This window comes from Camelus dromedarius, chromosome 5, assembly GCF_036321535.1.
Source record: "Camelus dromedarius isolate mCamDro1 chromosome 5, mCamDro1.pat, whole genome shotgun sequence".
NCBI lineage: Eukaryota > Metazoa > Chordata > Mammalia > Artiodactyla > Camelidae > Camelus > Camelus dromedarius.
In genome coordinates this window covers 63,007,418-63,020,995 of record NC_087440.1, presented here as the reverse complement: position 1 = coordinate 63,020,995, position 13,578 = coordinate 63,007,418, and the positions used below count along the sequence as shown (strand labels likewise).

At 37.2% G+C, this 13,578-nt stretch overlaps 1 protein-coding gene across 5 annotated transcripts in view; it reads right to left on the bottom strand.

Moving 5' to 3' along the window:
- Window positions 1-2,353: 2,353 nt before the first annotated feature.
- Window positions 2,354-13,578, bottom strand: part of FUT8 (fucosyltransferase 8) — a 255,203-nt gene continuing 243,978 nt past the window's right edge. For all 5 annotated transcript variants that reach the window (XM_031453883.2, XM_064486044.1, XM_031453882.2 and 2 more), the window contains 2 exons: window positions 11,395-11,545; window positions 2,354-3,357 (listed from right to left, as the gene is read on the bottom strand). In XM_031453883.2, coding sequence (XP_031309743.1) covers window positions 3,040-3,357; window positions 11,395-11,545 — 469 coding nt within the window. In that variant the 3' untranslated portion in view covers window positions 2,354-3,039. The remainder of the gene's footprint in view (window positions 3,358-11,394; window positions 11,546-13,578) is intronic.

Here is a 13,578-nt window from a genome sequence, read left to right as displayed (position 1 = left end):
TAGTATGCAGGATGCTGGTACCCACATTCAATGAGCCCAGGCTAATAATTTTGTTCTAGGTAAGGCTCTTTCAGAAATGGGTCTTGTAAGGAGGAAAAGACCCAAATCTCCCTAATCTAGCACTGATCACTCAATTCAAAACCATGTAGACTTTTAAAGTACCAGGTCCTCATGGAGAAAGTGTAACAGTGGTGAAGAAATGTCGATCCTCCCAACACGACAGCCTGGATAGCAGGAATTACCACCCTGTACATGATGATTTGCAAAAATGTGGCTCAGAAAAGCTTTTCAGGAAGACGTGGTCAGTAGCATTCATTAGTCCTTCACACCTGCAGGTTTAATAATCTGGTTAGTTCATTTTCTTTCCTACTTGAAGCTATTGGCTGCTTACCTATTAAGATTAGAATCTAAGCAGAGGCTGTCATAGGACTAGACTCTTCTCTCCCCCACCAAACTTTTTCACTTTAAATCTCTGCCTCAAAGATTTTCACTTCTTGTATGGCAGAGTTTAAGCACCTACTGAACAGATCTTCCAATGGATAACAAAGATCAAATCTTGACAAAAATACAAAAAGCTACCTAAGGGCATTGGAGACCGAACAAAAAAGCAGGCAAATTCAGAAAGAGGCTGAAACTTGGAGGAAGGGTATGATACAAGGTGAGTTTCCCATTTTTATGGCTTTTAGGCTGATAGAAAACTTAGTCTTTCTGGTTGAAGAGAATCAGAGGACACCACAGAATGAGAGCAACCACAGCTGCTAGAAAGTGGGGAGATGGGAGGGGGGATCTCAGAAGATAGAGAGCCAAAGAAAGAGAGCTCTAAATTCTGTGTGTAAACGCCACCCAAAGCTCTAGCTGACCCATGAACCATACACGTGTGGGACAGACTCCAGCTAAAGATAACAGAACTGAATTGAGATTTGAGCTGTTGCCCAAGACACAGTTTACAGTTTGAGTCCAATGAAGTTAAAATGCCTGCTAACACAAACTAACCAAAAAACACACTTTTCAGAGGACTGTAACAGAATCCATGGCATAAACATTTACAACATTTAGGATACAGTCTCAATTTACTCAACATTGGAAGGACTAGAAAAATGACTCACTCTCTAGAAAAAAAAAAACAAATAATAGAGACCAACTTTGAGATGATTCAGATACTGGATTTAGCAGAAAATGGATTTTAAAGCAGTTATAACTATGACCAAAGAAGTAAAGGGAACCATGCTTATAAGGAGTAAAAACAGGAGCTCCCAACAGAGGAAATATAAACCGATAGTTACTGATGTTCTGATGACAAGTGAGGTAAGAATTAGAATACAACTCATATTCAGAAGTACCTCTGCTCGGCTGGAGATTTTTGCTTCAAATGACTTATCTGTACTAAAAGTAAACTGCAAATTGTTTATTGACACTAGATAGTTAGCTTTAGGGGAGTTGACTGGAGAGGTAGAAAGAATTTAGGGAAGTGTCTGGTAGGGAGATTTTACATACAGGTATTTTTATTTAGAGATGATGTGAAGAACAGGGTTTTTCTGAGTTATCAGGACTCCTGATATTCAATATCAAGCCTGCTACTGGTTCCTACATGGGTTGAATTTTTCTTTCAGAAGGTAAAACACATGCTATGAAATACTCCTACCAGGCATCTAGAAGAGACAGGCTACAGAAAATAAGAAGTGTTTTTATAAGGAGAAAAGTGATGTTCAGTGAGAAAGCAGAGAGCATCAAAGTCGTTCTTCTGAAGTGATTCTAACATGGAATTACTAAAAGGAATTACTTGGAAGAGATAATCCCAAGTCCATTTTGGGTCTCATACTGGTTCCTCTCTCCTCTGTTCAGCAAACTCTACATACTATGAGATATGTACTTCAGATATAGAGCCAGCTACCCAACCTCACAGATTCCTGGTACTCGCAAAAGCAGGACATGATAGGAAAGGGTACAGATTGCTTCCTGGATAAAATAACAGGACTCAACTCACAAAAAGTGACAATAGTTACAATAAGAAAGAACCAGCCTGAACTTGTTAGTTTGGAAACCAGAGGGGATTCCTCTGGGAGTAAGGAGTATGATTATTTGATACAATTCAAACAAATGAACAATGTCCAAAATAAGAGAACAAAAGCTCCCAACCAGTATTCTGAGCAACTCTGTAATGTGCACTAACTAAACTCAGTTTTCAGTGTTAAAATGGACCAATGACTCTGGTTGGTCACTCAATCAGAAACAAACAAACAAACAAACAAAAAAAGCAGAAAAACTATAAAACTCCTATTTTTATCAACGTTTTTCACTATAAAGCTGACCACATCATCATCCAATGATACAAAATTCTAGAAACTTTACAAAATTCCTCTTTTTAAAATTTATTTTTTGTTATCAAAGAGAATGTCCAGAAACATTGAGTACTAAAGAATCTGTTCATGGCATTGTTTTACAAAAGTTCCTAATGAAGTATGAATATTTTATTTTCTGTTGTATCCTTCACTTATTAATGATGAGGTGGATGAACTGGTGCAATTACTTAAAAAAAAAAAATTCCAGACAAAAACATCCATTCTCATTCTGAATCTGTTGACTGGAGTGAATTCAGTGGTTACAATACCACCACTGGCTAAGAAGCAAGCTCCCCACAGTAGGGAGCTACTCAGGTCTTCTCATTAGTTCACATAGGTCTCTCAGATATAGGCACCATGTTTGAAGTCTCACACAAAATGTCCGTGTCACTTAAATTACACAATGTGGCAGTGTTTGTTTCATGGGACATAATCTTGAAAGAAGGGGTAAAGTAGAAAACAACCTGTTCGCATGTTCTAGGTGAGTACATGATTGGACTGTGCGTGGGTTTGAGGGCGTTGTAGCCCTTGTTTAAGAGGGATTCCACCTATGAAGCATCTGTCAGCTCCCAGCTGCTCCCGGTGCTGAGGGTGTCGAACCATTCAACCGGGAGTTGTCAGGTCGGGGCCTTCTTCAGCTACTGTTTGGCTCAAATGGTTTGAACTGAGTTTGGTTGTCTGTGTCTTCCATCTAAGTTTTTTATTTCTCAGCCTCAGGATATGTGGGGTACTTGACTGTTTCTATCTTCTCTCGGACTTTGTAGGAGGGATATAGGCCCGTCCTTCCCAGTTTTCTGTTGACACCTTTAGAATAGCCATCCCAATGATTTCCAGCCACACCAATAATGTCTCCGGGTTCCATGGGGATTTCATCTTCAGTTCGAGGTTGGTGAGGATAAATGGCAATCTGGTTGTGGGCATTTTGGCCTCCAAAATAGTAGATGTCATCCAAAGAATGGAAGTTTGCAGAGGCATCAGGATGCAGTGTTTGCATGATTTCATAAGCAACTCGACAGACCTCGGGAAAGCACGAAAAAAAATTGTTAGTAGATGTAAGATCTCCTTCATAGCGATCTGAAAGCCCTTGGCCAAAGAGACTAGGACTAGATTAGGACTAGGACTGACAGGATGAGAAGTAGTGGATTCTAGTCACAAATTTTCAGTCCATTTGCCCTCAGATGATGGTACAAGTCATTCTTCATTTCTGTGGTGTATCTTTTTTGTTCTTAACATAAAAGATAATTACAATTAAGGTTTCTCAGAGTGTATATATAGTGCAAAGTAATTTAAGACTGTGACACAGTTAATTTTAATAAACATTTATTAAGAGCCACAGAGTGTTCCATGTTGTGCACTGGTGGTACAAAAATGAGTAAGACATAGTTTGTGTTCTTGACAAATTTAGGGTTTAGTATTAGAATTAGGATTATAAATACTTTACACAGATGCTTCTGCTCCCTTTCCTTCATTCAGTGTTAATAAATCACATACTCTTTTCTGCTAGTTTGGACTTGGTCTCAGAATTCTTCTCAACAGAAATTCATGTAATTACAGACAATCAACTATTGGCAAATGAGCTAAAACACATCTGCCATTTCTGTGGTAAAGAATTTTATGTATGCTGTGTAGACAGATAGTAGCAATCTAAACTGAAATAAGATGGACTAGCCTTTGGGGAAGATGCATCAACCTGATGCATTTAAGGCTACTTAAAAGATTTCTCTGTCTAAAGAATACTTGTCCAAAGAATTCCCATTGGATGTCAGCTGAAATTCCACAATCCAAACTTCATTCCTTGAGTTTAATGCTTGGTGATAAAGTTAAACTATAACTATCTTAATGGAGGTATAACATTTTAAGCAATTAACAAATATATTCATTATAGAGTAAACAGGTTGCAGAAACTTTTCTAAGAATAGGCAAAGACAAAAGAGAGGATACTATCATTTTGCTTAGAAAATTCTTCCATTATACATCATGAACACAGGACTCAACTCAGGTCAAATTTTCCTAAATCTCTGGTGGTAGTTATAGTCAATGAAGTTTTATTGTCCCAATACCAATACTTCTGCATTTATTTTAAATGATACTAATGGTAATTGCTAATGTGCTCCGTGGGACAATTTAGGATTACCCAGGAGTTCTTTAAAATTTTGGCATTCATGATATCAGAAACTGAATGGAGATGCTCATTCTTAAATGTTCTGATTAGGTTAATTATCAACTTCTTAAAGAATCTGAATTTCTGGAACCTGAGGGGCACTTTTTAAATGCTGTATTAGCAAATGAAAGTAATTTTAGGTAGTATTTTTAATTTTGCAGACAGGGACTAAAATACAAGGAGAATAAGGAACCTGTCCAAATTCTAGTGCTAGAATTTCAACTAGACACAGAGCCAAGACAATGACTTAGCTTTCAAGTTTGCTACTTTATCAACAAACTAATTTTATATTGGGAATGTCATGCTGCAACTGAGATCACTGGTAGAATGCTGGAGCTGTTAAAAAATGAGGTTCAAAAAGCTTTGGAACTTAACTTTCAAATTCAGCCACACAGGGCAAGCAAAATCAAATGAAGAATATGGAAAGAAAGAAACTAAATAATTAAAACATAGCAGCTCCATTAATAGCAAAGTACAGTAACAATGACAGAGACTAGTATTTACTGAATTTTTTCGGTCAGACATTGTTTTTTAGGTCTTACCTAGTTTAAATCTCAGTAGCCCCATAAAATTCTACCATGCTCATTTTACGGATGTCAAAGGTCAGTTAAGGAATATGCCCAAAGGTTACACTATTATTCAGTGGTATACTCAGGTTTTGAACCCAGGTAGCCTGTGTATGCTTGTTAATTGCTAAGCATATTTTTTTCTCACAGATCTTATTCTCCATAATCACATTTTAACATCAGAAAGATGTAACTTAAGGCCAAGGCTGGCCTTGGGCACACCTGAGAGTCTTATTTTCAGGGCTCCTCTACCCACTCTTCAATTATCTCTAGCCAGGGATGCAAGGCCTTGTACTGCCCTTGGCATGACTACAATGCCCACTGTGGCAATGAGCCCTGATGTGTTTCCTCCTCTCACTAATAAATGTCTCACTCTCATAAAACAACATGGCCCCCAGTCCCACACCCTGAGGGACGTGATTTCTTTTGGGTAATCCTAATCATTAGTTTACATTTTGGTTTTAGTAGTTGTTGTTGATATATCAGCCTGCTGGATGACACATGCATTTTCTTAATCCAGAGAAATAATGAATAGTAGAAATTTCAGACATCGAGGTGGGCCAATATAAGGCCCTTTATCCTTTTCATATAATGGCGAAAGATGACAGCAGCTGAGCCTAATGCGCGCTGATCGTGGTCCAGGAACTGTTCTAATAGCTGTGCTTGCACACACTTTCATTTAATGCTCACAACAACCCTGTGAGTTGGTTCCTATTATTATTTATATTTTACAGCTGAAGAAACTAAGCCAAAGAAAGATACATTTCCAAAAATTAAAAAGTGAACAAAGGAGCTAGTAAATGGCAGAGCTACAATTAGAACTCTTTTTCTGTCTCTAAACCATACACTAAACAGCCTTAGGAAAAGGACCTAGAAGAGTGCCTGCCACAGAGCAGCCCCTCCGTAAGTATCTTCTGAATGAACAGTGCTCCATGTGTAACACTATCAGCAGTGGAGGTGCAGGATCACTGGTGGTATTTAATCCTCAAGATCCATAAATAACATTCTGAGTAATTAAAAGATTTTCTTCCATGTTAACCATGGGGTAGTTTACTGCAAAGGGCTAGAAAGATTACTACAGCGTCAATATTTGCATTTAATCACCCTAGGCTTCCCCTCTGGGCTTTACAGAACTGAATCATGTGGCAGTTAACGAAGATTTTCAGCTCATGTCAATCTCAGGTTTGATACTTGACAGGTACATGATTGAGAGGGGCAGTCTATGGCTTGCAAAGTGGTGGCTGGCCACATGTAGCATGCTTTATTTCATTCTCTGTTGATGTGGCACTGTATCATTTTTAGAACACTACTGAGCACACAGTAATGAGTAAGAGCAAAAATCCTGCCAAAGGATAAAGCAGAGATATAACTATATATATAGTTTTATCTATCTATCTATATATTAAAAAAAACAATTAAAAATGGGAGGAAGGTCCATTAGTCTGAATTTTACCCCCAAGGAGCAACCTGCTGAGCTTGCATGAGCCTCCAAAGCTTTCTCAGAGCAGATGGGAATCTTGGTTTTTTGTCAAAATAGACAGGGCCAGGAGGATCTCCTAGTGTGAGAAGTTGGAAGTAGGTTCTTGTCTCACTGGAGGCGGCTGGGTATCTGTGCACTTTCACTGTAAACTACTTTGTTTTGCTATTCAATGAGAGAACAGTATCCACTGTTATTCCACGAGCCATACTTCAATGGAAATTCCTATCCAGAGCCATCTGTCTGGAAATAAAATGAATGCAGTATCTGGTTTCTCCCTGAGCTTTCCAAAATCTGATTCAAAGTGTGATGAAGCCAGTTGCCTCGTATGTGGATTTGGAATGAGACAACAGAGAATGCCACAAGAATTTTTTTTTTTAATGGAGTTACTAGGGATTGAACCCAGGACCTTGTGCATGCTAAGCATGTGTCCTACCACTGAGCCATACCCACCCCCAAGAACGTTGTATTAAGTGCCACAAAAGGAAGTGTCACAGGGGGGAAAAAACTAATCTTGTCCTATGGTGATTTTAATGGTTGTAACCACTGAACAATGCTGACTACTCCTTAAAAATGTTGATTACTCATAGTCTTTAAAGTGAGCATCTACAACCATTTTGGTAAATCAGATTCGAGTAATAAAAATGGATTCCAAAACTTGATAAGCAATATTTTCCAAAAAACTTTTCTGATATTTTGCCCATCTACAACTGAGGTGTCAACTGCTGTTATTTCTCCAACTACATAATTCCTTTGCTTCAGATTTAAGATGGTTTTGTTAAATAAGAAAATAACTTAAAAGACAAAGTAGATGCTTTGGGCATTGGCAACTTCCAGTAACAGAACAAAGTAAGAGTGGAATAGTGTGGAATGTGACTGATTGCATAGCTTTCAAAACTTACTTGATGCTCTTGAAAAATGTTAACATTGCCTCTAATTTTCAGATTAAATCCTGAGAATTGTTTTCTTTAATTGATGAGGCTCTTAGGACAAACTTGGCTTTGAGAAACAGCTCTGATGAAGGAATTCAGAAAACTAAGAGCAACAATAGTAACAAAATTAGAGAGTAGAGTCATATTATTGGCTTTTAAAAACTTTTCACTTAAGGAAAGAGAATTCCCAGACCTCACTTATGGATATAAAACCAAGAATTATTAGAAGCCCTAAGACTGAGAAGAATGGGTCCAAAATCTTATAAGGAATCCTGACTAAGATGCCATGATATTTGTACCTGCAATTTCTCAAACATCAATCATGGTATTTCCTTCTTCCAGTATTGTCTACCATGGCATGTGGTCAACAGATAAACTCTTTCCCACCATTGTCTTATAGCACAAAGACCCTCAAAAAGAACAGTATATAGGAGACAGAAAGCTTACATGACTAAAACTTCAGGATTGTCAAAGCATTATGAAGATCCTAAACTTCCATCCCTTCTAATCATCTCTTGAAATATGAGATTATCATCAAGGAAAGTTTGAAAGTTGGTTGTCCATGTTTTATTGTGGGCTGAGATTTGGTTCTCAATGTTTTATTTTCTTGTCACCCTTCCGGATGTAAGGCTTTAGTCTTCTCCCATTTCCTAGCATGCCTGGGGCGTATATAGGAAAGTCTGCAGATTCATTTCCCTAAAGTCGAAACATACAATTCACTTGCATTTGCTAAAGCAACTATTACTTATCACTCATTCTTTGGGAATGAAGAGTTTTTGTTTCTGAAAATTCACATTATATGGTGACACTCTCTTTCAGTAAGTTAAATAGAACTGAGGTGGCATACTGGCACAGAAAAATTAATCTGCTGAATATTACTGGTTATTCTTCTTTATGAAGAATTATTACACTCATCCAACGCACACGATGATTGGGTGGAATCTAAGCATTACCCATGACCTTAAGAAGAGGTAATGGAGTCCTTGAATAGCGTATTTCATGCTCCGTCCAAAACGTGAGAACGTATAGTCTGAAATGAGGCCAGGTGAAAAAGAGCTGCCAAAGTAAATACCCTACAGTCTAACAGGCAGAGATTCCTACACCTATTCCTATATAAATGAAAATAGCAGCTAACATATATTTAACATATTGCTAAGTACTATTCTCAGTGCTTTACATATAACTCTTTAATCCTCATAAAATTTATGCAGTAGGTATTATTATTATTATTACCATTTTTACAGACAAAGGTAAAAAAGTCAGTGACAGACAGCCACTAAGTGGTCAAAGTTGGATTTAAAATCCAGATAATCTGTCTCCAGAGTCCACGCTGCCTCATTCTTTTTCTCTGCCTAGTGAAGTTAATGGCTGGACATTCTGATGCTATTAGTGACTTTTTATCAAATTCCACTGGTGATGATGAGACATTTCTGGGGCATTTTTTCAAACAATTCCAATTTTGGTTTATGGTAAGGAAACCTCTACAAGCCAGCAACCAATTTCATTCACACTGCAAAAATATTAAACTGTACTAAGTGCCTTTTTACCAAAAACATTTTCAAAATATACTGAGGTGCAAATAAGCCCAGAGATTTATCATTGGATGTGGAATTATTATTCCACAATCTGAATGTTATAGCTGTTAGCTGTCAAGAAAGTTATGATAGTGGAGGTGATCCTGTTTACCAAACTGCTACTCACTACATAAATGTAAGGTATTTTTACTGTTAAACTTTCATTCTGAACTCCAACCAAAAATGTTTTGAGGTATTCAAGTCTATTCTGGGATACAAAATATTGGTTCAAATGGGCAGAAGTATTTTGGATGAACTTTGACTTGCCAAGAGTTTTTATGGACAATATAATCTATAAGCACAAATCTTATTCCTTTACACACAACTAAACCTCTCAGACTACTCTTCATATGAACTGTGTCTCTGGATCTCAGGTCTGGAGAACACATCAAGGCTGATATTATGCATAAAAGAGAACAAAGTACTATGAACAATATGCTCTTCAAACCTAGACAGGTTTTCATTATCATGAAATGGGTCAAAATTAGAGTTACGAGGATCAAAAATTCTACAGCACATCTTGAAAAGGAAAAAAAAGACCTTCTTCCCAGAATGAGCCTAATGGTATTTTTAAGGAGGCCTGGAAGAAGGAAGGCAAAATGTAGAGCACGTCTCTGTAAGTCTCAGTGTCTACGCACGTGTAAGTTTGGTAAATGTTCGGACGTACATATTTACTTAATTTTAGAGCTTTATGACTAGAGCAGTGGTTCTCAGCAAGGGCGACTCTGCCCTCCCACGCCCCCCACCCAGGACATTTGACAATGTCTGGAGACACTGTTGGTTGTTACAACTTGAGGTGAGAGTGTGATTGGCCGGGGATGCTGCTGAGCATCCTATAATGCACAGGACAGCACCTCACAACAACTTCTCTGGCCCCAATGCTAGGGTGAGAAATCCTGGACTAACGGAGCAGACTTTAGACAGGCCTCAAATCTAAGCCTACAGAGGAGGCGGTACACCTGGGAAGTGACTCGAGTCACTCACTTTAACAATAAGCATTAAAAAATGTGTTCTTTGCATCTGTTAAATCACGTGGGCACCTAGCCAGATTCTCAAAAACAATTGAGAGGGACGTAGTTAAAACTCCTCCCCGCCAACTCCCTTAAGAATAGAAAAGGGACCTTCTCAAAGACAGGATCCTGACCCCAATTAGGGGAAACATCACCTGTGGAGGCCTTCATGGAAACTTGAAGATCAAGGAAGTTCTCCTTTCTGATTACGGCTGCTGCTGTTTCTTTTGCTCTGTGTAGCTGTTTTGGGTCTTAACTTGTATTCTTATCCATACTGAAAGAACTCATATAGCCTTTGCTGGGGTAAGTATCTTTCCAACAATCATATCACCAGCCGATTGTGACAACATGCACTGTCACATAAAAAACTATCCATTTTTTTATATTTTCTCTGGAGTATATTCCCATGTAAACGATGTGACTTTCCTTTTCACATTTTCTTCTCTCTGCTGCTTCTAAGCTTTTAGGTATACATTTATCTTACATGATTTACATTTCTTGGTAATTACTCTCCAGTTATTTCATGTGAGTATTTTGCTCATTAGATTCTGGACCAGGGTAAGATCTGTATCTTCAGTCTCCTTTGAAATCCCCTCTACACCTATTGTAAATCTGAGTACAGTCATTTAACAGCTTGTTGAATGAACTAACCAATAATATGCACATAAATGAGAGAGCTGAATAAACGACACAATAAATATTTCTATGCTGATATTCCACTGGGCACATAGAGATGACTGGACCACTCATGAAAACACATACACCAAACCAATAACACACCATTATCTACAACAATTAAACTCAAAGAATGATTGTAATATGCTACTGCTTAAATGTAATGTACTTTCTTGTTGGTAGAAATATAAAAGGACTTCAAGAGGAATTATATTTACTCTTTCTTATTTTCTATAAAGCAATCAAGTGAGGCAAAATGCTGAGCATTTAAGCCTTTCAGTATCAGTTATTGATGTGGATGGATTCTGGTTACACATTGATTGTATGCAAAATCAGAAAGTATTAAGCAAACTTAATTACTTGCTGTTTCTGTTAAATGCTGTGAATTGGCCAAGTACTTTAAATAACCCCAGTAGCTGGCTTCAGTGGAGATGTATTAAACCATTGCTTGCAAACAACTAAATATTCAGTGCACTCAAATGGCTATGTTTTCTGGAATCTTTTCATTCTTTCATAAAAGGGATCATACCCAAATTGTCAAAAAAAAAAAAAAAAAAAAAAGCACCTGAGTCATGATAACTAAGATTTAAAAAAAAAAAACCCCAAGAACTTCCTGACCTGACATAACCAAAAATATTAAAATGCTCTTTTATCACTTACCTGGGATGAAAAAGTACACACCAGGAAGTCTGCCTGGGAGAGAAAGTGTATATCCAGGATTACACCCCGAAGTGAATTTTCTGTGTATCGATTATGTAGTCCAGCTGACCAAGAGATAGAGTTATCACTAATAAATTCATAACTGGGGTACCTGAAAAAAGAAATACATTTACATAGTCACTGAAATCACAGAATTCTATCAGGAAGCAGTATCCTAGCAGCAGCAGGTAGACCAGCCCGTGTAACCAAGAGTCCCTCTCTTTCTGATAGTAAGAAGAGCTTTAATTTGGCATTCAGGAGAGTAGTTGACAAACCATCTCTGAATCTAACAGGGGGGCAGAAACCATTCTGCGGTGCCTTGCGTGTTACAAGTTATTGGCATGTCATACAAAATACACATTTACATCAAAATGTCTCTTCTCAATTCATGAAACAGCGAAAACAGAAAGTTCTTTATTTTCTTAGTAATGAGTGACCTTGAAGAGGTTTTTCAACCTGCTTTCATATTTTTTTTTTCACATTGACACATTTCCATTTTATGTATTCCTTTTCCACCTTTATCCTTAAGCATGTATCTTTTCTAAAATATAATTTATACGTTGACTTTTTTTCCTTCCAGTTTTTCTGAGATATAATTGACATACAGCACTGCATAAGTTTAAGCTGCAAAGCATAATGATTTGATTTACGCACATCATGAAACGGTTACCACAATAAGTTTGGTGAGCATCTATCATCTCATATAGATACAAAATTTTTAAAAAAAGAAAAAAAGGTTTTCCTTGTGATGAAAACTCTTAGGAACTAGTTTAACAACTTTCATAAATAACATACAGTGTTGTTAATTTTCAGAGTTTTTTTTTGGTGGGGGGAGGTAATCTGAGCATTATTTATTATATTAATCATGTTGTACATTACATCCCTAGTATTTATTTAATTTGTAACTGAAAGTTGGTAGCTTTTGTCTACCTTCATCAAATTCCCCCTCCCCCTAATACTCCTAGCCTATGGCAACCACAAATCTGGTATCTTATTCTGTATGTTTATTCGGTTGGTTGATTTTCTTCAAGGTATAACTGACCTAAAACATTATGTTAGTTCCTGGAGCACAATATAATGATTCAATATTTCTGTACATTACAAAGTGATCACTACGATAAGGCTAGTTACCATCTGTCACCATACAAAGACGTTACATTATTGTTGACTATATTCCCCATTCTGTACATTTTATTCCCATGTTCATTTATCTTGTGACAGGAGTTTTGTGACTGTTAATCTCTCTTACCTTTTCCAAACAACCAACCTCCTCCCATCTGGCAACCACCAGTTTGTTCTCTGTATCTATGATTCTTCTTTGTTATGTTTGTTCCTTTTGTTTTGTTTCACATATAAGTGAAATCATATGGTATTTGTCTTCGGCTGACATTTCACTTGGCATAATACCCTCTAGGTTCATCCATGTGGTCACAAATAGCACGATTTCACTTTTTTATACTCCATTATATATGTGTGTGTGTGTGTGTGTGTGTGTGTATATACACACACACATACATACTCCATTATATATATATACATATATATATAACCATATCTTCTTTACCCATTCATCTACTGATGGGCACTTATGTTGCTTCCATATCTTGGCTATTGTGAATAATGAGGCAGTGAACATAGGAGTGCATGCATCTTTTCAAACTAGCACTTTTGTTTTATTTGGAAAAATACCCAGAAGTGGAATAGCTGGACTGTATGTTAGTAGTACTGTTTTTAATTTTTGAGGAACTGCTATACTGTTTTCCATACTGGCTCTACCAATTTATATTCCCACCAACAGTACAAGAGGGTTCCCTTTTCTCCACATCTTGCCACACTTGCTATTTGTTGCCTTTTTGATAATAGCCATTCTGACAGGTGTGAGTGGATATCTCATTGTGGTTTTCATTTGTATTTCCCTGATGAATAGTAATGGTGAGAATCTTTCTATGTGTATATTGGCCATCTGTATGTCTTTTTTGGAAAAATATATCCTTCCATTTGTTTGTGTTATCTCTAATTTCTCTCACGAGTGTCTTACAGTTTTCCTAGTACAGATCTTTTACCTCCTTGGTTAGAATAATTCCTAGGTATTTTATTCCTTTTCATGCAATTATAAATGGGATTATTTTCCTAATTTATCTTTCT